At 40.2% G+C, this 23,387-nt stretch overlaps 1 protein-coding gene across 1 annotated transcript in view; it reads right to left on the bottom strand.

The window, feature by feature from the left end:
• The window catches only part of ABT1 (activator of basal transcription 1), a 499,518-nt gene that overhangs the window by 320,655 nt on the left and 155,476 nt on the right, over positions 1–23,387 (bottom strand). Inside the window, exon 2 of the mRNA XM_044080697.1 lies at positions 1,568–1,824. Within this exon, the coding sequence (XP_043936632.1) occupies positions 1,568–1,811 (244 nt within the window). The 5' untranslated portion in view covers positions 1,812–1,824. The remainder of the gene's footprint in view (positions 1–1,567; positions 1,825–23,387) is intronic.

Below are 23,387 nucleotides of genomic sequence, written 5' to 3'. Positions count from 1 at the left end.
TTTCAGGAGTCGGCCGACTTGGCACTTGTTAACTGCTTCTGCTTCAGGCACCACGCGGCAAGAAAGACTGATGCAATGGCGTCAGCTGCATGTTGTTTTATACCCCTGATGACCTGACGTCATAGAAGTAGGGACAGTAATCGATGCAGGACCCAAGAGGCCGACTGAGGGCAACCTGCCAGCAGATTACCCAAATATAATGACTGCAAAAGTGAAACACGAAGAACATCCATAAAATACTTTGGGTACTACACAAAATGTACCTCAAAAACACTTAAGGAAAGGGTACACTTTCTTGTGGTGATATGTAAACTTTCACAAATAAATTGTAAATTGAGCTAATTTTTTCAGAAGACTTGAGTAGAAAAAAAAATACATTCCCCCATCTCCATACGTGTGTAGACTCTGATATACTAGACTAACAGATTACTATTTCTGTACTAGAAGAAAAATGACACTTAAGAATCTCTATTTCTTTACTCATATGGCAGTAATGACAGCTTTCAAAAACATTCAAATTTAAAAATCTAAGAGGGCAGTTATTTTCAGGAAAGAGTAGAGTAATTTAAGAATAAGGCAAATCTGAACATGGGTGGGAATGGCATGCCTTAGGAGGGACTGGAAATCTATTTTCCTCATGTACAAAACCATTAAAGGTGAGAATGGGACATACCAAGTCCACCACGGAGGTGAGGAGGAGGAAGTAAAATACACCTGTTCACCTGCAATGATAGGTTATTCAGACAGCAGGGTAACAAACATACCAGGTGGACTGAATCAATACCCCACCTAGCATTGACAGTGTTGTTTCTGTCCAACTCCTCCTACATGCATCAGAAAAATTATCTGTACCATGCTTGCACTGCTTTGGCTATTGGCTTATCCCATGTGTTACTATACTTCAGAGAAATTTCATACCACTATAGCAAACAAAGAGGGTTTAAAAATTATGTTAAATATATACATACTTGACCACTAAATATTCACGTCTAATGGGTAACCACATATGTCTGAATGAGCTTGTATTATGCAATAAGACTTACAGTTCTGCAATACTATACAATATTCTGTTACTTGGCCACAATCAGTATGATAAATGCCTTCTAATGACTGATAAACTCTTCAGCCTATGCTATTCTTGGTTATGAACATTTCCTGTCTAATTTTCTAAACTTACTTTACTCTATTCTCTCTACTCTGAAACACAAGTTCTCACAGCTTGTCAAAATATGCATCACTCAAACCACAAAGACTTCACTAACCTGGAGATCAGAAAAGCATTTTGGGCCTCCCCGTTTAACAAGCCTATGCTGCACTGTACATATGAAATTTTCTAATACTAATACATTCTTCTTTTACTATTAATCTTCAAACAACCATGTGCATTAATTCTTGTCCTGCATTTAACCTGCTTTCACAAAGTACTGACTTGCGTAACATTTTCAACCTGATTGGCGCGCCCCCTGAAACAGGTGTGGGCCTTCTAAACTGTGGTCGGCATCACCATTTTATTAAAAAAAATAAATAAATAAATACATTTTCTACCATATTTCTATAGATTACTTACCACGAGGTTGCAAAAATATCCTGCCAACTTCTCCATGAGCACTCAGCAGATGGCGGACATGAGAAGGCCTCATTAAAGGAGGGATGTAGCCCAGGTAGATAATTCCTGGGACACTTTTCTTGCTTTCATTCCCTTTCGCAGTAGGATCAGTATTGGTGGTACTGCTATCACCTTCATCTACCACTTCCCATTCTCTGCTGTTGTCGTCCTCGTTGGGATTCTGTTCTTCTTCTTCTTCTGACATTGTGCAGACAATTCTGGAGGACAGTAAAAAGATCAGAATTAAACTCAGGGCATGTGTGTTCCCCTTACACCTAACAACTTGTGGAAGCTGTCAATTCCACGAAGAAAAATTCACAACATTGTTGAGGTCAAAGAAAATGAAGGCACCCAGTGAAGTTGAAGTGTAAAGGGCAGGAAAGAGTGCATTCAAATGTCTGGAGGGTGCATTACTCTCCACAGCCTATGGTCTGGAATGCATTCTATATATAGAAAGTTACAGCTCTTAATAATACAAGTAGAAAACATCAAGTTCTGAGTCTTTACATACTCAGAGCATGTTAAAACATTTAAAGCCACTCAATATCAATCTCTTGTATCAAGTAAATCTCATTCCTTCACAACTATTTAGTGCATGTTCTTTTAGTTAATGTTAACAAAATGGATGGCCATCCATCCACCCACAATACCTTTTCCATTTTTCACATGGGGTCAGGGTGTCACTTCAACAATTGCAATCATCTAAAGCTGAGGTTTACAACACCGGGTGGCTAGTCCTATCGCATTAGTTCTTCTGCGCACACACACACACACACACACACACACACACACACACACACACACACACACACACACACACACACACCCCTATGGCCAGTTTAGAGTGTACAGTCTACCTACTGCATGTCTTTGGAATGTGGGAGGAAACCACAGCAACCGAAGAAAACACACATGAACACAAGGAGGACATGCAGACTACGCAAAAGGCATGAGAATCAAACCAGGGAACCTCTTTGCTGTGAGGTGACAATGCCATTGTGTCACAGGCCACCCAAAGGAAAACGGCTGAATAACTAAACAGGGAAAATTTAAAATTTATTTACTTGTTTGTTGGGAAAGTCCAACTTGGAACAAAGCCAATTTTCAGTGGAGGCTTGGAGAGAAACGCTTCAGACACATATCTTTGTAAGATTGTAAAAATTGTTTTTTAACAGCATAATAACCTGTCTCAGGTCTTAAACTATGAATAACTAAGGAATGATTGGTCACGCTGCCTTTTCCAGAGCGCTTATTTGAAATGGTACATCTTAAGAAGTTAAGTGCGTCTTATACGACTGCGTCAATGCAGTTATGTTCAGTTCACAAGTCACAAGTTAACAATCCAAGCAGGTTGCATTCTCTCACAGAAAAAACATCTACTGTCGAATGTGACAGAATGTTCAAACAATTCAACAAGAACATAGTTTACAGCTCTGTAATGCCCCTTCTAGGTTTATGAAAATACTTCATTTCCACTCCAGGTAAATGGCAAGTTTTGTGTTAAGCAAATAATTCTTATTTGCTGCCGGACTGACATCTTACAAGATAAATCTTTGATAAAGATGATACATGTGCACCTTTGTAACCCTAAAAGAAACTGTACAAACACTGCCAAAAAGACAGTGTGCATTCTGCCTACCTGGAATTCACAGCTTCATTCTGGGTCCAGATATGCAACAGCAGTAGGGACAGTTGTAAGCTGACTGGAATGGACACACCACCTCTTCCACTTACTGTACAAAGCTGAAGAGTACCTTGTGATCTCAGTTTTAGGAACCTCTCAGGTGACAGCTGCATCTCCTATACTCATATTAAGGCAGACAGTCTCTGTTCAGTACTGAAAATCCTTCCTTCTTTTTAATGGGGACCAATACAATTCACGTTTCAGTAATGATGAAGAGGAAAGGAATCTCCTAAATCCTTTAGGAATGCCACCTATATTCATATGACCTTAGTGCATTCATGGCCCTACTAGCTACCTACCCTACAATATGCATAAGATGTCAATAAGTCATCTGTCTTATTTACTTATATTTAACCTGTTGTCTTCCACGCTCACTCAAATATACCTTACTGCTAAACACTAATAGCTTTACTAGGATTTCCACGCAATTTTCATTAGACAGACTTCCAGGATGTTATGTTCCCCTCCCCACATGGGGGGGGGGGGTGCTGTGCTTGTACTGTATTATTTTATAATCTGCTTTTCTTGGGCTGAGCCTGACAATGGTTCACCTGGACCAGTGCGCTAACCTAGTTAACGATGGTAAATAAAATAAAAAATAAAACTAAAGCTACAGAACAAGTACACCGAGGTATATTTAATTTGGAACTGGACATTTTCCTCTCTCCATCCTCCATCCACATGCCCTTTCAAATCAGCAGTTTCGGATCCTTCACAAAAAAATACTTCCCATTTTAGCATTATACTACAATATAGCAGACAGTGTTTTTGCCTCACAATGCTTGGTTCATCAGGTCTATGCAAAGTTTGCACATCATCAGTGTCTGTAGGATTTTGCCAAGTGCTCCAGTTTCTGCCCCTAGCCTAAAGATATGCTCTAGATAAACAAACCATTTTAAGTGCCTGCAGGTATGAGCATACTGTGAGGGGGTAGCACCTCAAATGATCAACGTTTTAAAATTACATAAACAAATGACCAAATAAAAGAAGACATTAAGAGTAACTTCCATCTCCTCCCCCTCTGCGAAACACTCTCACAGGAGGGGGTGAACACAGTCAAACCAGGTTAACCAAGACATCCTTCCCCACTTGAGCTACCTTATACATACACTATTCAGATATCCCCTTAACATGTGAATGCAACCATGGTAAAAAGGAGAAAAACATGCATGGACAAAAAAAGATGCATGCTAACAATGCTACAATTCTGTTACATTAGCAGGTCCTGCTGGAAAACAAAATCATTCAACAGAAATACTCATCCATAAGCACAAATATCTCCTAGCAGCTCATTAGAAGAACCGCAGTGCAAGTGTGGCTAGCTGCTCATATAATATGCAACAAGCACTCACTGTACATTTATGCAAACGAGTCTTCAATATGGTTACTGTGCGCTACAAGGATAAACAGAATTACCATAAGCTGTGTAATTAAAATGGGTTAAACACATGACGATCGGTATGAAAACCTGCATCTCTGGCAGTGTGGCATATGAAATAACTATTGCATAGACCATGTACCCATGAAATTCTGTGATATGATATAGCACAAGAAAATAATGCTTTACAAAACAGAAATGTTTAGGTTGCAATAAAAATTTGGAGTCATAATATACAGCCTTGTAACTTAATGTATCACCGGTAGCAAAAAATCTATGGCTGGAGAAATGGGCTTAATTCCTACAGTTTTTGCCAGCAAACTGCAGGACTAAGGAATAAGTCACATTACCAATTAAGTGCTCCGCATAGCCAGTTCCTACTTGTGACTGGCAATAAAGAGTGCAGTAAAAACTCATACTATTTCACAAATAAAAATGCCCAAATTATATATCTAAGAGACAACATATAAAAGCACCATATGGTGGTTAAATATTTCACTTCTTAATGAACAAAACTAATGCCTCTGCTTATGCCTTGAAAAGTCTAAAGATAGTTTTCATGTCACAATTACCCAGACAGAAACCACCATGAAACTACATACACAGAAATCACCAATCAGATAATTAATCCAAAAACTAAATATTTCATTATTCAACCCCCATATATACAATGCATTATACATATAAATATACAAAGCTTCTTTTAACAAAACATTTGAAACATTATAAAATAAATTTAGATTTGAGCACAAATACAAAATAGCTCAAGTTAAACAGGAAAGCTCCCCACTGTGTTTATCATTATAATGTGTAGCGAGTGGGCTGGTTGTAATGTTATTTTTAACATCTCTCACATGCTCTTGGACTCTTCCTTACTTGCCTTTTAGTTTGTCCTATATAGCATTTTTCACAAGGACAAAATAAGGTATAGATAAACTGATAAACTTCTTGGTAACAGATTTCATTCTTTTGAAAAGTAAAAAATAAACCATTCTACCACCTAAGAACAAACAGAACATCCCCTTGCATATCTCATCCATTAACCATCAACCCCAAAAAAACACCTTAATACAGTAGGATGCATCCCATCAGGTAACAACATCCCCAACTCTGGAAAACCTATTGCAATGGTGTACTATATCCCCTCCCTCAGGAGACCATCTTAATGGGGGACTTTAACATAGACTGGCTTCTCTGTTCCTCCCCAAATCCCACTATGCACATCAACCTGAACAGCTATACCCAAATTATCTCAGCCCCAACCAGGACCGATAAAACCTCTAAATGTGAATCCATACTGGACTGGATACTAATAAATTCGCACCACCTAGCAACACACTCGGGTATCCTCCACGATAACCTAAGCGACCACTGCCCAACATTTCTCTTAAGAAACCGAAAGCAAATACCTCATCCAACTGCATAATCAGAAGCAAAAAACAATTTAATCCAGACAAATTTATCTCTGATCTTAGATCAAACACGGTTCATGGGAGCATCTCAAACTTCTACTACTAGATAAGGCAGTAGTCTCCTTCAATAACACCATCCTTGAGATACTCAATTCCCATGCACCAACTAGAAATATTCAAATACAATCCAACTATGCACCCTGGTTAACTAAAGAAACTAGAGCAGTACTCAAAGACAGGGGACAAGGCCTGGTTACAGTTCCATAATAACAAAACCAGCACCAACAAACAACTTTTCCTGGAACTTAGAAACAAAGCTAAGAAATTAATTAAAACCGACAAAAATAACATCCAAATCAAACATCAAAATAACCCACAAAAATTCTAGGCAGCTGTAAACAACCTGTTACAACCAAGTAAAAATACCACACCTATGTCTAATACAACTGACAGCTGTGAAGCCATTGCCACCCAGGTGAACAACTACTTTACAGAATCCATTCAATTTCTAGCAAACACTCTAAATAACACAACTACCCCCACAGAATCAAACCCCAATACCCCCCACAAAACTGCAATAACCTCTTCAAAATAAAACCAGTCCCCACCCATTACATCAAAAAACTACTAGATAAACTAAAACCAACTACCTTAGCTGCCTAACCTCCCTGCAGACTATCCAAAACTAGCATCAGAGGCAATCTGCAACCCAATAGCTCTACTTATAAATGGATCCACCACTGAGTCTTATGTTCCCACGGTCTGGAAAATATCAGACATCATACCCTTGCACAAAGGAGGTAGTTCCCGTGAACTAACTATTGCCCCACTGCCATCCTCTCCCCTCTATCTAAAATCCTTGAAAGAGTAATTCACTCACAACTCATGGATTATCTATTAACTCTCACCCTCCTATTACACACTCAACATGTCTTTCACCCTGCCCATAGCACTACAACAGCCATTCTTATCCTTAACAAACACTATTAATCAGCTCAGAAACAACTCACAGATTGTCTCAGCAATATTCCTGGACCTGTCAAAAGCATTTGACATGGTCAATCACCCCAAACTCAAACATTCTCTCCTCCCACAGCCTCAGCAACACAGCTATAGCATGGTTCCAAAGATACTTAACAAATCGACAACAAACTGTCCTTTGGCAAGAATTCCTCTCACCCCTCCTACCAGTCACCTTAGGGGTACCCCAAGGCTCCATGCTTGGTCCCCTTCTTTTCTCCCTATCTACCAATCACCTCCACTCTGTGACCCCTCAAGCCAAGATCACTCAATATGCTGACAACTCCACTCTGATCTGCTCTGCCTCTTCCCTTAATGACCTACAATCACCCAAGACACCTTCCAGCTGTTGAAACATGGCTAACAAACTCCCAACTTTTATTAAATTCCGTAAAAATGCAAAAAGTACAATTGCTAGAACACACCTGCTATCGACACTTTTATATGCATCCCCTATCCTAAACAAACCTCCTTAAAACTGACCTCACCAAGCTTGAAACCTGCTATAACAAAATCTCCAAATTTGCCACAAATGCCCACTATAAATCCAACCACTGTCAATCTCTCAAGCAACTGGACTGACTTGAACTCGCTCTATTACTTCAATTTAATCAACTAACCTTAGCCCATAAAATCCTCAACCATCCAGAAAAAAACCCAGCCCTTAAAAACCTAATCCAACCATACTTGGCATCCAAATCCCTTCGCTCAAACAGCAATCTACTCCTCCAAGTCACCAAAGTAAAAAACTCAGCAGGTGAAGCTCTATTCTCCTACTATATCTCCAAACTCTGGAACTATCCACCCATCCCACTTATGAATGCCTCCTCACCTAAACAGTTTCAACTCCTTAAAACCCACCTTACAAAACTCCTGGCTACGCACCTGCCATAAGCCCAGGTTAGACTCCTTACCACCCCCCCCCTTACATCCCTCACTTCTACTCTAGAACGTTTCCTTAAGCGTTAACACTTGTATCTAAACTCCATTCTATTACTTTGTCTCATCTTGTCTATAATCCCTTACTTAAAAAGTCCTTAAAATGGAACTAAGTACAACCTCTCAGAAAGTATTTCACTCATATGATCATCTCAGTTGTATATAGTCTTACAAAAATTTCCTACTCAGTCTCCTGCATAACTATTTATGACTTAAAACTAACACTGCTATACATTAGAATTGTATCAACTTAAATGTTTCTCTAATATGTTGTAACTATACACTGTACTGTCTATGCTGTATTGTATGATTTTGCAGAGCTTTTCTCTCCGGGCCTCCAATGAAAAAGGACACATGTCCAGATGGACTTTCCCAGTTCAATGAAAAATAATAATAATCTTCTCTATTCCTTTAGAGAAATAACCCCCCATAACAATAGGTTACACTAGGAGGATTTCTATACAATATTTTTAATTTCAACATAGATAAAATAAAACACCATCCTACTTAAAAAGAAAACAATTTATTTTCAAAATTCTAGATATACCTACTACAAAAGGAGCACGTCTACTAACAAAAACAAGAAGTTATGTCTTACCATAACGTTCCATCTGTGTTGTAGATCTTTGTTCATTCATTACAAATAGGACCTCGAAACCGATAGGCCGTTTCAAAGATCACGCTAGCCAAAAACTCTCAGCTAAGACATACCCATAATGCTCCTCTCCTAGTTACTCCAGACAGAGTTTGCCCACCCTTGGATAATAGATGTAGTCATAGAAAAGATAGTAGGAGACTGTGTCTGAGCAAATACCCTAACCAGGAGTTCCTAAAGTCCACCAGGAGTCCAGGCAGGGGGAAGGAGGGCGGGAAGTCATGAATGAACAAAGATCTACAACACAGATGGAACGCAAGTTCTTTATCTGATGTTGTTAAATCTTTTTTCATTCATTACAAATAGGACAGAGTCCCCAGCTACTTGAGTCCTGGGTGGCCCTAAAGAAAGATATTCCCGAGCAGCATAGAACAAAAAGATGCTAGTCCCCTGGAAGCCAAATCCAATTTGTAATGAGATATGAGGTATGAGGTCGTGCCTAAGTGGCTGCTGTGCAGATATCATCCATAGAGGCTCTGGAATGAAATGCTACAGAACTAGCCATAGATCTGGTAGAATGAGCCTTTATTCTGGAAGGTAAGGATAGCTTATTCTGTTGGTAGATAAAGGTAATGACGTTTCTAAGCCAGGAAGATAAAGCCACTTTGGAAACAGGATTACTCAATCTGGGTCCTGCAAAGGCCACAAACAATTGATCTGTTTTCCTGAAAGATTTAGTCCTGTCCAAATAACAATGAAGCTGCCGATGCACATCAAGGGTATGCAAAAGGTACTCCCCTCTGTTAGAATGCTGAAGGAAGAAAACTGGCAGGTCAATAGATTGGTTAATAGAAAAGCCAGAAATTACCTTGGGCAAGAAAGAAGGGTCAGTACGAAGGGATGCCCTATCCGTATGAAAGACCAAGTAAGGACTCTTGACACTTGAGGCCTGCAGCTCAGATACTCTTCTCGTTGAGGTGAGTGCTGCTAGAAATAAGGTTTTCCATGACAAAAATTTCAAATCGCATGAATCAAAAGGCTCGAAAGGAGAACCTGAGAGCGACTAAAGTACCAAAGTCAAGTCCCAGGGTTCTAAGGGAGGCTTGACCGGAGGTTTAACATGTAATACTCCTTTCAAAAAGGTCTTGCATAGGCGGTGTGACATAAATTATCAAGACCATTATGAAAAAAGGCGGTAGCTGCTAAATGTACAGAGATCATTGAAGCTGAGGCTCCTGCATGTAAACGAGTAGTCAGGTATTGTAGGATCTTTTGATTAGGCATAGAGAAAGGGTCTAAGTTCTGATCTTTGGCCCAAATAGAGGACCTAGTCCATTTACTAGAATAAACTTTCCTAGTGGAAGGTTTGTGTGAAGCCAGAAGAATTTTACGAACAGGAGATGGGATGTCAGGCAGCCTGGCAATCAGTGGAAGTGAAGGAACCAAGCTGTGAGCTTCAGAGTGCCTGTGCAGATTCGGATGACTCAGTCACCAAGGATGAGAACAGGTCTTGGGAATGATCCAGGATCCATGGACTGTGAATCAGCTGAGGCCATAGAAACGGGAACCAGACTTGACAGGGCCAATAGGGAACAATGAGGATTACATTGCTTCTCAACCTCGGAGCTTTCTGGAGAAATTCTGGAATGAGGGGAAACAGTGGAAGGCATACAAAAGACCCAGTGGCCAATTGTGCGTTTGAGTGCCCCTCGGTGGTTATCCCTGAGGGGGGGGGGGATCAGGGCAAAGCAGCTTCTGCATTTGTAGTTTGGGGGGGGGGAGCAAACAGGTCGCAGCAAGGCTTGCCCCAGCGTTGGAAGATCTGATCTGCTGTTACAGGGTTGAGGGACCACTCGTGAGGCATCAGGATGTTCCTGCTCAGATTGTCCGCAATAAGGTTGGAACTCCCGGGAATGTATGTTGCTATAAGGAAGCGGTTTGAAGCTATCGGCAAGTGCCAAATCTTCATGACTTCCCAACACAGGAGATAAGACCTGGTTCCGCCTTGTTGATACAACAGATGACTGGCATGTTGTCTGACTGAATTGCAATGGTCCCAGAGGGTAGGGATGCATGGAACGCTTGCAATGCTAAGAGAACTGCCCTTAGTTCCAGGAGATTTATGTGCAAATTGGCCTCCATGGGGGACCAGGTGCTTCGGACAGTCTTTCCCTGGAAATGCCCCCCCCTCCCCCCCCCCAGGCGGGAAGTGTCTGTGGTCACCGTGGCTGGGGAAGACAGAATGGTCAACACCAAAGATTCGTTTGTGGGTTCATCCACCATAACATTTCTTCCTTGCAACGGTTTGAAAGACGTAGCATGTGGTCAACTGGGTAAATTAACAATGACCATTGTGCGCAAAGGAGCCACTGTAGGATACTTATGTGCAGACTCGCCAGTGGTACCAATGTAATGGCAGCTGCCATGGAACCCAAGAGTTGCATTACAAGATGTGCTGGTACATAGGACTGAGGAAGAAGGTCTTAGATTTGGTGTGTTATTTTCGAAAACCTGTGAGGGGGGGAAAGAGAAGCTTGACAGATGTTGTGCCGAAGACCGCTCCAATGAATTCCAATGTCTTTGTTGGAGATATTGAGATTTGTTCTTGTTGAATGCAATCCCCAAGAGGAGAGCGAGACCTTTGTGTGTAAGAAGATTCCTGGTCGGAGCGGTAAGGAGCCAATTGTCTAGATAGGGAAACACCTGCAATCCTTGTAATCGAAGATGAGCTACCACAACTGCCATACATTTGGTGAACACCCAAGGGGCTGTCGAGAGACTGAATGGCAGTGCCCTGAACTGGTAGAGATTGGCTCCCAGCCAGGAGCAGAGAAACCTCTGAACAGTGAACCATCTTTATGTGGTAGTACGCGTCCTGGAGGTCTATAGAGCACTTCCAGTTATCCCTTCCCTAGGAAGGGAAGAACAGACTGTATCGTGACCATCTGGAATTTTTGAGGTTTGATAAATTTGTTCAATAGGCTGAGATCCAGGATTGGTCTCCTGTCTTTTTTGGCACTAAAAAAAATCTCAAGTAAAACCTGGATCCTGTCTGGTCTGGTGGTACTGGTTGGATGACTCTTTTCCTTAGCAGCTTTTCTATTTCTAAGGCTGCTAATTCCCTCTGATTGGGTGGGTACATTGAGGATTCGGTGGATGGGTCTGGAAGTTCAATCGAATGGTATTTGGTAGCCTCTGGATATTATTCTCTGCACCCATACATGAGTAGTAATAAGATGCCAGGCTGGTAGATGCAGAGTAAAATGATCCCTGACTGCTTCCAGAGGAAAGCAATCGGGTCGCTGGTCAGGAGTGCTGGTAGGGTCTGCCGGAGACCCCTCTACTCCAAAAGGGAAGTCTTCCATACGAATTGCCCCCTCTGCCCCAGGGGGATTACTCACAATGAGTGTCACGAAAAAGGTCCTTGGGATTTCTTGAACCACATTGTTCCTCCCTTCTGGTTCCTGGAGTATGACCCTCTGGGGGTTTGGAAGGCGTATGCCTACAGCAGACAAGATCTTTCTGTCTTTCTCACTACGTGTAAGTGTGCCTTGTACCTGGGGTCCATAAAGTGCAGATTCAACGACAGGTGCATTGACGAAGGAAGATTTTAAAGGGGTCTGTGCAGTCATACAACCACATCCAAGAATTACGTCTCATGACAATGCCCGATGCGGCAGCTCGAGCTGCCCGCTCGGTGAAGTGAGATATCAAATGCATCGAGGAGTTCGAGATGGATTTAAGGGTAGCTAGCTTTGAGGCGACATATCACGCACCTCATCAGGCAGTACCCCACCAAAGAGGAAGAAATTTCGGAAATTAGGTCTCTTTGGAGGCAGTAAAGTGTGCCAGATAGTTCAACGACCGAATGGCGAATGTCGCCGAAGCATAGGTCCATTTCCCTAGTCTGTCCATGGTCTGGGACTCTGGAGGATGGACGGTGGAACTATCTTCTGCCAGTTCCCTCTTGGTGGCCACCACCACGACCATAGAGTCAACTGTCAACTGCTAGGACCAGTGGGGCTGATCTTCAGGTGTAGATATAATTTTTGTCTGGCCTCCGAGGGACAGGTTCTACGTTGTCCGGGGGCTTCCAGGTACACTGCACAATGAGATTAACAAGGTCATCTGCCTGTGGAGTCACCCAGGAAGTAGATGGCCAGGCATGGAAGGCCTGCAGGAACACTGATTCCTCAGAAAAAGGGATATAGGACTTCCAGTCTCTCTGATGCTTGAGGTCTCCGAATGAGATGTCATCTGGGGGAGACCGTGGGGACCCTTCCCTCTCACCACAATCAGTGTCTTTGGTGATAGATTCCTCCAGTGAATCAAGGTGACTCCTCTTGCACCGTTTCTTCTGGGGCGGCTCCCCAGTGGGATCTTCTGAGAAGGGCTCCGGAGAAGGGATTCCCTTCATAGAGGATTCTTGTGACTCCTGTGCCCAGGGTCACGAAATAGAGGGTTGGGAGAGGTGTATGCTAGGGGAGGATTCTGATACTGATGTCAATGGTGCCGACTGTGAGTCCACTACCTGTACAACAGGCCTACCCGAGGAGGGATGGGAGTCCGGAACCGGGATGGACAATCTCTGATTCTGGGTCACAACATTGCCGTGAGAAGCCCACCTCCAGGTGAGGAGCACAGAGAACTGGAAGCTGGAGCCGTGGACACAGATGGCGCCAGTGAGAAAATAAGTGCCAGACTAGGTACCAAGGTACAGACGGTCCAAGCACTGCTTGGGGAGAGCATCTGTTCCACTGGAGCTGATGAAGCAAGGGTGGATGGTGCAGTCAGGGAAAACACTGCTGTCGGAACAGAGGCATTATGCACCGGAGTGGAAGCATCTTGTCCTTGGCAGGTATTCGACTTTTGGAGCCGATTAAACTGTCAGCACCGTGGCTGGGGATGGTGCCAAAGCAGGTACAGCCATCGAAGCAGATGTCGGACCCAAGGACGGCACTGGTCAGTGGTGCTGAGGTCGGAAACTGAAATAGGGGTGAATATCATGGATGGCACTGAGAGAGAAGACACAGAGCCTGGTGCCAAAGAAGTGTGCCGAGAGCACCTGCGAAGCATGGAGCCAACTCAGTTCTGTAACTGACGGAGATGCAGGAACCGAGTGACTCCGTTTGTCCTTATGTTTTTTGGTCTTTAGAGTGGGCAAGACCTCTGACCCAGATATAGCCTCTGAAAAAGGTGTCTGCGTAAACCTTTTAAGAAAAGTTAATTTTTACATTCTGCTAGTGTATAATTACTAAAACGGGCACAAATGTCACAGTCTGCTCTAATATGATCCACGCCCAAACAGAAGACACAACGAGCATGTGTATCAGGCATCTTCCGTCCACACTTGTCACACCGAACTTAGCTTTGTCTGACATAAGGCAAGAAGGCTATCCTATAGAAAAAACAAAAGGGAGAGAATACCAGAGATGGTATTTAAAAAAATACCACAAGTGGTAAGGAAGGGCTTGTCAAAAGCAGAAGAGAGGGACAGTACCAAAAATGTTAAAATTTAAATTACCAAGGAAAAGGGTAGGGAATAGAACTAGATTATAGGCGACAGTGAGAAAAGGCTAACTTGACTAAAAAAGTAAACAATTTTTAATAAAAACAGTCTTAAAAATAGCAATTTTCTACTTAGCTTTGAGAAAGATGGCTAGCACGTCTGACTAGGAACGCAGCAAATGAGACCTACAGTAACTAGGAGAGGGGCATTATGGGTAGGTCTTAGCTGAGAGTTTTTGGCTGGTGCGAGCTTGGAAACAGCCGTATCGGTTCAGAGGACGGAACTGAGGTCCTATTTGTAACGAATGAACAAAGATTTACATCATCAGATTATACTTTTTTCTGAAAATTAATATCAAACTTCCTTCTTTCTAAATCTTTAACTCTTGCATATATTTTGCAATAATGTATTACTGGAAAGGGCTAATGGGCCATTTGAATAGCCCCTTCTCAAAGTATCTGTGCAATATCCCCTGTTACTTTCTCAAAGTCACTATTATTGGACCACAAGGTCCCTATTCTTACAAATTCTCCATATGGGCAGATTTAACATGAAGAGTAGAATGTGCACTTGGAGCACACAAAAAGGTGTTTCTAAAGAAGGCTTTCTGAATAAAGTAGAATGAATACATCCCACATACAAATGCTCACATCTAAGTTTTGAATACCTTGTTCTGTGTATTACTTACAAATAAAGACTGAATGTTGAAATTATCAAAAAAAATGAAGTAAATCTTCTACACACCTTAATAAAAATCTTGATGCATGTACTATTGTCTGTCTTCCAATCTGTATAACTTGGGGCAAATCTTTCTCCCCACCTAGAAGTTGCTTACAGTATATATTACAGTGTATATAAACACCCAATCACTGTTTTATTGTCAAAGGATGAAATAAATTGCCTGACTTTTAAAACTAGTATTTTACAGCATTATCTACAACAAACAATTCTTGACAACCCTTATATTCATAAAGGAAGTACTTCAATTGTATTTTTTCATTAAATACCACACATCAAAAAATGAATTTATGAAAAAGTTAGAAACTGGAACAAACTTTAAAACAACATCTTGTCAGAAATGCCAATATTACCTAAAATTACTACAGATTGTGATCCTGGTTTGCAACTCACACAGTTAATTGCAAATAGCTTTTTTTTTTACCCCTGGTTTGCAATTCACACAGTTCATTGCAATAGCTTTTTTTGTTTTTACCCCTCCAATTTTTAATATTGTATCTTACTGTCAAATTCTTTCATAGTCACTGAAACAGAAGAATGACTCAAAGAAACCATGTCTGACTTCACAGTATTCAAAAGGCTTTGTTCATCCTTCCCAAAAGAAGCCACCTGAAAAATACTCTTTCCTTTGGCTCTTATCGTGCTGAAAGTTTTGTCAATTATCCCCAGCTTGCTAACTCATGCGTCAATGTTGACCCCTTGGTTTAAATTCTGTTGGTGCTTGTCTACCTTTGCTGAAAATGGGCTCCTGCTCAATCGAACTTTCCTGGTTATCAACTGTAAATAAATTACACTAGTTTAAAGTACAACACTGTTTTATCCAGGTTGAAATTGAAAAATATCTTCTAGAAATTCTTCTACTATAGCTAAGTTTTTTCTTTGAAAGCATAAATAAGGAAAGTAAGGAATGTTGTGTGCGTTTTTACTCAACAGCAGACTGGGTGCATATGTTAACGGCTTATTTTTTTAAATTTTCAAAATAATAAAAACTGCTAACAAGAAGTTGTTTATGCCTTATTTGTCCTTGTGAAAAATGCTATATATAGGATAATCCAAAAGGCAAATAAAGAAGAAAACCCAACCAGTGCAATAGCCAGACATTTTCATGACACCAGCACAATGGAGAGGTTTCCGGTTTAACACTTTCATTCAAATCCAGATTTTATAATGTTTCAGACTTACTTTTTTGACAAAACAAGAAGCTTGGCAAATTTACACGCATAATACACTGTACCAAGAGGGTTAAATAATGATTTATTAAACATTTATTATAATTTTTAGGACTGACTTTTTTGATTGGTGATTTCTTTGTATATAATTTGTGACATGGAAAGTATTTTAATCCTTTGAAGGCTAAGCAGAGGTGTTAGTTTTGTGAAATAAAAGTCACCAATATGATGCTTTTCATATAATAAAGGCAGTGCGTTCTAAAAGAAGGCCTGTAGCATGTGTAATATTAAAAATATTAAAAACAGTTCATAACAGCGAAAAGTCAACCCTACTATATTAGGAGTTCATAAGACAGACAGAAAGCAGTCAACTCTACTATCTGTCGAATCTTGCATGGAAATGGACAGTCAAGTAAGAAATTAAATGGATACAGACCTTAAAGTTGATTACATTAAGCAGGAAGTGCAGGAGATGGAGACCCCCCCCCATATAAGAGTGGTTGTCGTGTCCCACAAAAAACAAACTGTTTTAAAGTCACTATTTAAATACAGTCTCAAAAAGCCCATTTTGTTCAAAACATTTCTAATGGGCAACTCTAGACCTTGTAGAGAAATTTAATCCCTTATCTACCAATCCTTTTTTTTTCAAATATTTCTCCCCTACAACTAACCTTTACGGCCATTTTTCCCTAGCAAGGTAAAGCTTATATACTTGAAAGGTTTTGCCATTTTGCAGTAACATTTTCTGGACAAACTAGCTGAATGTCAACATTTGTGTACAAATAATTTCAAGTTTTAAATTGTATTGACTAGCAAATTGCTGCATCCTGGATTTATGTAAAAATATTTAATTTTGTTTTTTCTCTATTAATAAATTATATATCTGAAAACACAATTTTAAAGAAAAATACTGATTTTAATAAGGGTATTATAATTATAACTATGATTAAGACATAAATCCCAGATGAGTTTCTTTGCATCCTAATCCAAATACCTTTACACTTAAGACACCTTAACTTCCTATGCTTTGTGCCAACCATAATTCAAATCACTTTCAAGAGTCGCAAAAAAAGTTAAATCATCATCCCTTGCATCTGAAGAATACTTCGTGTTGTATGGAAATTACAGCATACCCTACCTAGAGTCATCAATGTACACCTCTAAGAACACAAAGTGCCATTTTTCTTGAGAAACGGAAGTTGCCCTATTCCCCAGTAGAGGCCCACTAAGAGAAGTAAGTCTGCACAGAACAATGGCTACTCTAATGCCACTTTTCAAAATACTTGCAACAGGCACACAATAACAGCTATTACAATTTGACTGCTGAAAATATTCTGACACCATTCTGGCCAAGCTTTAGACCTACAAATAACTCAGAAAAAACCCTAGTTATCAATCACCAACATCTTTGCATAAATTTAGCAAGAGTGAATATGTCAAAACAGTTTTTCTACAGCTATGAAAAGCATACACCACACTTTTCATTTCTCTCATTCTCTCTCTCTGCACTTTGCTCCAATAATGTAAACTGGTCAACAGAATCCAATCTTTTAAAATTATCTAATCAACATCTATTATTCAGCCCATATTCCTCCAAGGACAAATACTTGGACATCTAATGTTTAAACACATCCGTCAGAGTATGCCACTGACCTATCACCTTGCATCTGTGGGACAGTGTGCAGACAATACTGATATCTTTTGTATCTCCTTCTTCTTTCGGCTTTTCCCGGTTAGTGGTCGCCACAGTGGATCACCTGTCCGCTCATGATTGGCAGTGGAGTTTTACAGTGTCGAGTTGCCAGCCCGGCGCCCAACCTTCCACAGAAGGCACACACACACACCTAGGGCCAATTTAGAGTGTCCAATCCACCTACAGCATGTCTTTGGGATGTGGGAGGAAACCGGAGCACCCGGACGAAACCCACGCAACCAAAGGGAGGACATGCAGACTCCATCTTTTGTACCTCCTAAGCAAACACATTTCCTACAACCTCCAAATGAATATGGCTAGATAATTTCAGGTTAAAAAATAAAACTAGGAAAACTAAATGTATGATCTTCCAACTTGGTCTCTTGTCAAAACAGAGATTGTAATCATGATTTGAACAATTTATGCAATGCTGGAATTAACTGTAAGCTATGCATGTTGTTGTTTGTCTTTTCGGCTTTTCCCGGTTAGGGGTCGCCACAGCAGAACTCCGGTCCGCTAATGATTGGCGGCAGTTTCTTATGGTGCCGAGTTGCCAGCCCGACGCCCAACCTTCAGCGAAGGCATGCCCATTCACACGTGTCTTTCGGAGACCACTCAACCTCGGGGAGGACATGCAGACTCCACACAGAAGGCACTCCAGCCGTGAATCGAACAGGAGAACCTCTTGCTGTGAGGCAGCAACGCTGTACCACCACGGCTTAACTATAAGCTATGCATGTATACTACCTAAAACATATGCAAAATGTGTACTGTGCAGTACATTATACAGAAAAATGTCCATTGTTTAATAATCTCATTTGAAGGTAAGCTCCAATATGTTTGCTACAATCCTGCAACAATATCCAAAATTTTCAAATTTATTACAGCTCTAATAAAAAAAATAAGCACAGTCACAATAAAATTACACAAACAGTATCAGCTAAACCTTAGTCATTTTATAACTTTTAATGTCAAGGACCTAGTTCAAATGAAAAGTTGAAAGACATGTATTGAGTGATCTTTTAAAGCTAGTTGTCAATTGCTCCTATCAGTGACTGTCTATTCTTGGTTGCAGTATCCAAACGTACAGAACATATTAGCATTAGATCTCAGAAGGAAAACCAATACTTCAGCCCTTAAAACTTAATGCAGATACCCTCTCAGCTAAGCCTGCAAAAGCAGCTGGAACTCATTAACACAGCACTTTCAAATGTATACTCTTTCTTAACACAAAGTAATTTCCATGCATATTAACAAATGATGTAGCTCATCTTCTACGCCACATGTACATACATCATACCTCTTAACTTCTTAGAGAAAGAAATATGGACAGAGCCATGAATAAAAGTTGGAGAAAGGCCCAAAAATAGGGACAATTTTTAAATATTGCTCTTTCAAACTTAAAAAGTTGATAGAATAACAGGTTTTGCATGAATTTTCTGAAGGGTATGAAGTCTGACTCTTAAATGCCTGTCATTATTTTTTTTAACTTCAGTCTAATGATTTGCCACTAATTTGCCAGACCACCACAATTTTATGAAAAAACTGACCAAAAATAAGAGGCAAACATCTGGACATTCTGCAAAAATCTGTACAGTTCAGAGGTAGGATACATATACACAAACACAAAAATCTCATTACCTGTGGTTAATTAGCCTGATTTTTCAGCCTGTGTTTTAAAGAACCTTAATGGTCAGCCACAGCCTGTTAGGAGTTCCACCAGATGCTTAAGCTAGCCATTTGTGTGAACATGCTTTCTGAACTCAAAATGCATTCATGGAGGCAGGTAGCTCACGTGGCCTTTTATTTTTATTAATAAGGAATGATATCCTCAGAGAAAAGTCCATCCTCTGTTAACAACGTTTTTAATTTTTTTCTTTGAAATACACAAATGAGAGAGGCAGGACTTGCACTCATAAGCCCTTGTGCTCACAGTATGGCTGCCTGTATTGTGTGCCAAAAACAACAACAAAAAAAAAAAACTTAAGCCTGGTGTCACAGCTATCTTATGCAAACATACAGTAATCTGGGAAGAGCCTACATATACATTTAGTGCAGGCATCTTTCTGAAATCACAAATTTGAGGAAGAATGGCAGTCCAGTGTTTTGCACTGGAGGAAAATTTTGAATGTTGAAACCTGACTCCATATTTGTGTGCGCTGCAAGATTGCCCACCATCCCCAACCAGTGAAGGTTCATCTTTTTGTGGAATTCTCTTGTTGTCAACGCTGAAAGGAAGTTAACTGAATTAAGCACATGGCATGTTGGCTGCTATGCCTCCATAAGCTATGGGGATTCAGATGCTGTAAAGGTATTTTAGATATTTTTTTTAACACTGATTCAGTAAATACCTGAATAAAAATCAGCACTACGGAGAAAAAAATCAGTCTTATTCTTAAGGAAGAAATAAATTATTTTCTAACACTTAATGCTCACAAGCTAACAGAATAGCAGTTACAAATAAAATAAAAATATAAATGCTTACAAGGATAAGTAAATCTTGCCTGGTAATCCTGTTACAAATAAAATAAAAATATATACGCTTACAAAAATAAGTAAATCTTGCCTGGTAATCCTGCCCCCCCCCCTATCACCCTTACTCCTAAAAAAGACAACCACCTTCTGTGTATCTATCTGGTGTCCTACTGGCAGAAAATAACACATTTCAACTTGCTGCTGTCAGACACGCATACACAGGATGCTTCCTTACCCCTAGTCCCAAAAGATACTAACCTGCATACATATCTGATATCAGATTGTGACAAAACAGAAAAAAAATCTGATTACAGTAATATTTCAGCTTGCTTCAACCAGAAGCATAGGCTGCTCATAGATAAGCCGTAAAATCATGTGCAATTCTCTGAAGTTTGACAAAGAGGAAAATTGAAGGACAACCAACCACAACATCCCCAGCCTTCACAAAAACTGAGACCTTCTGTGCAAACCTCTGAGCAGGGCTGGTTTTACACTAGATGAGGCATATAGCAAAGGTTGAGGAAGAGGCCCCTCTACTATGCATGTGCCAAAATCTACTTATCCAGCTAAGGGTGTGTGTGTGTGTGTGGGGGGGGGGGGGGCATCATCTATACTGTCAATGCCTTTTGTAGCCTGTTTTATGATGCATTTTATCCTTAAAAGATAATGAAGACTTTTTTTCTGCTACCTGGCAGAGTTTTACACATCAACACATATACACTCCCTCCCACATGCATACTTACTGGCAACCTGGATTACTTCCATCTACGGCATGTCTTTGGGTCAATGGAAGAAACCAATGCGTCTGGAAACAAACACACGGACAATGGAAGAATGTGTAGACATGATGAAGAGCTATGCCTAAGAATTCAATCACAGAGCCAGGCACTATGAGACAGCAACTTTCCTTGCTACACCACTGTGCCAGTGATCATTTGCTTTCACAGACATCCTGCCCAATCCATTGGCACTTAATGAGTACAGTGCTGAAGTCTGACTGTGACAGAAAGTGAATGACATTATGGCCAATTTATTCATAAATACAATGCAACCCCCAGACAGACAGACGGACACACACACACACCATAGCAATGAACATCTCACACTGGACATCAACAAATACAATACAATGTGTAATGCTGCTCCAGCCAAACCAGATCAGTGACTGTTTAACAATACTCAAAAGCACAGGTCAAAGAACTTTTATAAGCATACAACCTTCTTACACATAAATTACAGTTGCTTTGACTGTGTACATCGCAGACTTCTGACTAATTAAAAAAAAATCCCTTCAGTAAAATATTCTAACGTGTTTTGCATAAATGCACAACAGCTACGCAAAGCCAAATTAACTACTACATAACTAAAGTTATCTACAGCACCAACCAGCTGCCAAATACAGACTTTCTGCTTTGTTGCAACCATGATCTAGACAATGACTCAGGGATAGAGCAGGAAATCCACAAATTCAGTGTTCAAGGAAGGTGCTCAACACCTCCCCCAAGGGATCCTCGGCTGCAGCTACTCAGAACAGGGGAGCCACAAGCCTTTTATTTAAATAAAGAAAGGTTGCAGCTATGTTACTTTACTTACAATAAATATTGGAAAAGTGTTCCTAACTGGCTGGTACCCTAGGCAACTGCCCAGTTCACCCTGCAGTTTTGCGAGCTATCTCTCACACATACAAACAGATGTCACAGTTGCACACACACAGCCTACCTTCACACATAAGCGAATTGCAATCCACTGCTCTAATAATCTCATCATGATGACAAAATATCACTTATTGAAACACTCACTTTGGTTATTCTTAAAATTGACATTCACCCACACACCATGCGTGCACTCACCCACCCACCCCTAACCAAACATTCACAGTAAGCAAAACCTTACACTACACTGACAAATAACCTTTAAAGCAGTATATACCTCACATCACTACCAAATCAAAAATATTTAAGTAGTACCAAACCCAACACTAAATATCACATACATTCAATGAAACTGGAATCTGTATAATAAAATTACAATTTACTTCTCAGTGAAAACATTCATTCAAAATAGTGCACATAACTGGTGTGGTGGCATTTATGTCAAAAATTAAAAGGGAGTTACCTGTAACTCGTCAAAACTGTACTGTTAGGAACGTTGGCAACATTACTGTTATCGCTATATTTGACTATGACGTGATCAGCTTGTAGAGATATTTACTTGTCACCACTGATTAAAAGGGAGCTAACTGCAAACCCACTCAAAAAACTGTACTACTGAAAGAAAAAACAATGTTTATTTCTACATCTGACTATGAGTTATCAAGAAGTACACATAGCTCTTGTTTAAGGTCTATTTAGTAGTTCATCATTACATAATAATAAAATCCGAATTACAACAAACTTGCATTGTCAGAGCAAATTAAATGAGCGGGCTCAAGTTCTGTGATGGTGCCTTACTAGTTTCTTTACCACAAGAAGGCTGTGAAGCACTGCTACAGATTTTTAACAAGCTATCTGCTACTTACATGCTCTCTGTTACACATGCCATTAATATTTTTCTAGGTAATCACAAAGTAATCATAGCCATCCATCTAAACAAAAAAACATTGCATGTTTATCTGATACTACATTTAAATGTTACTGCATTCTGCCAATCAATGCTTTCCCCAATACTACTGTTTAAAATACATTGTCACTAGCACTGTAGTTACTGAACACCATACAACTTGTGTGAAGTTTCTTTCCCCAGGCCACTACTGAAAATGGGTTATGCTATGCTGGACAATCCTGGTTAACAAATAAAAGAAAATATTCTACATTCTCATCATTTGGAAAAAAGTAGCCTCTAGATATATGTGCTGAAACAAATCTGATTGAACTTTTTACACTGTTGAATTCTATGCTCAATTTTTGTCAAGTTTTCATCTCTAGATATCAAAGTCGGTCTCATACAAGTACATTTTCTGAGCAAGCTATAGGAGTTACAACTGCACAACTACCCACAGTGGTGCTTTTGGCTACAAAATGCAAGGAAACATATGGATCTTAAATTCTATATGGTAGCTCACAATTTGTGAAATGCCTTCATTCTGTCTAGATTCAAGTGCTTGACATCACTTTTAGTGATGAACAACTATTGTCTTTAGGTGGGATGTTACAATAATTCTAATTCTAAT

Source organism: Protopterus annectens, chromosome 8.part0 (genome assembly GCF_019279795.1).
Source record: "Protopterus annectens isolate FY-2018-M chromosome 8.part0, PAN1.0, whole genome shotgun sequence".
In the NCBI taxonomy this organism is placed as follows: Eukaryota; Metazoa; Chordata; order Ceratodontiformes; family Protopteridae; genus Protopterus; species Protopterus annectens.
The sequence above is the reverse complement of the archived record's forward strand: the minus strand, read 5'-3'. Positions and strand labels throughout refer to the sequence as shown.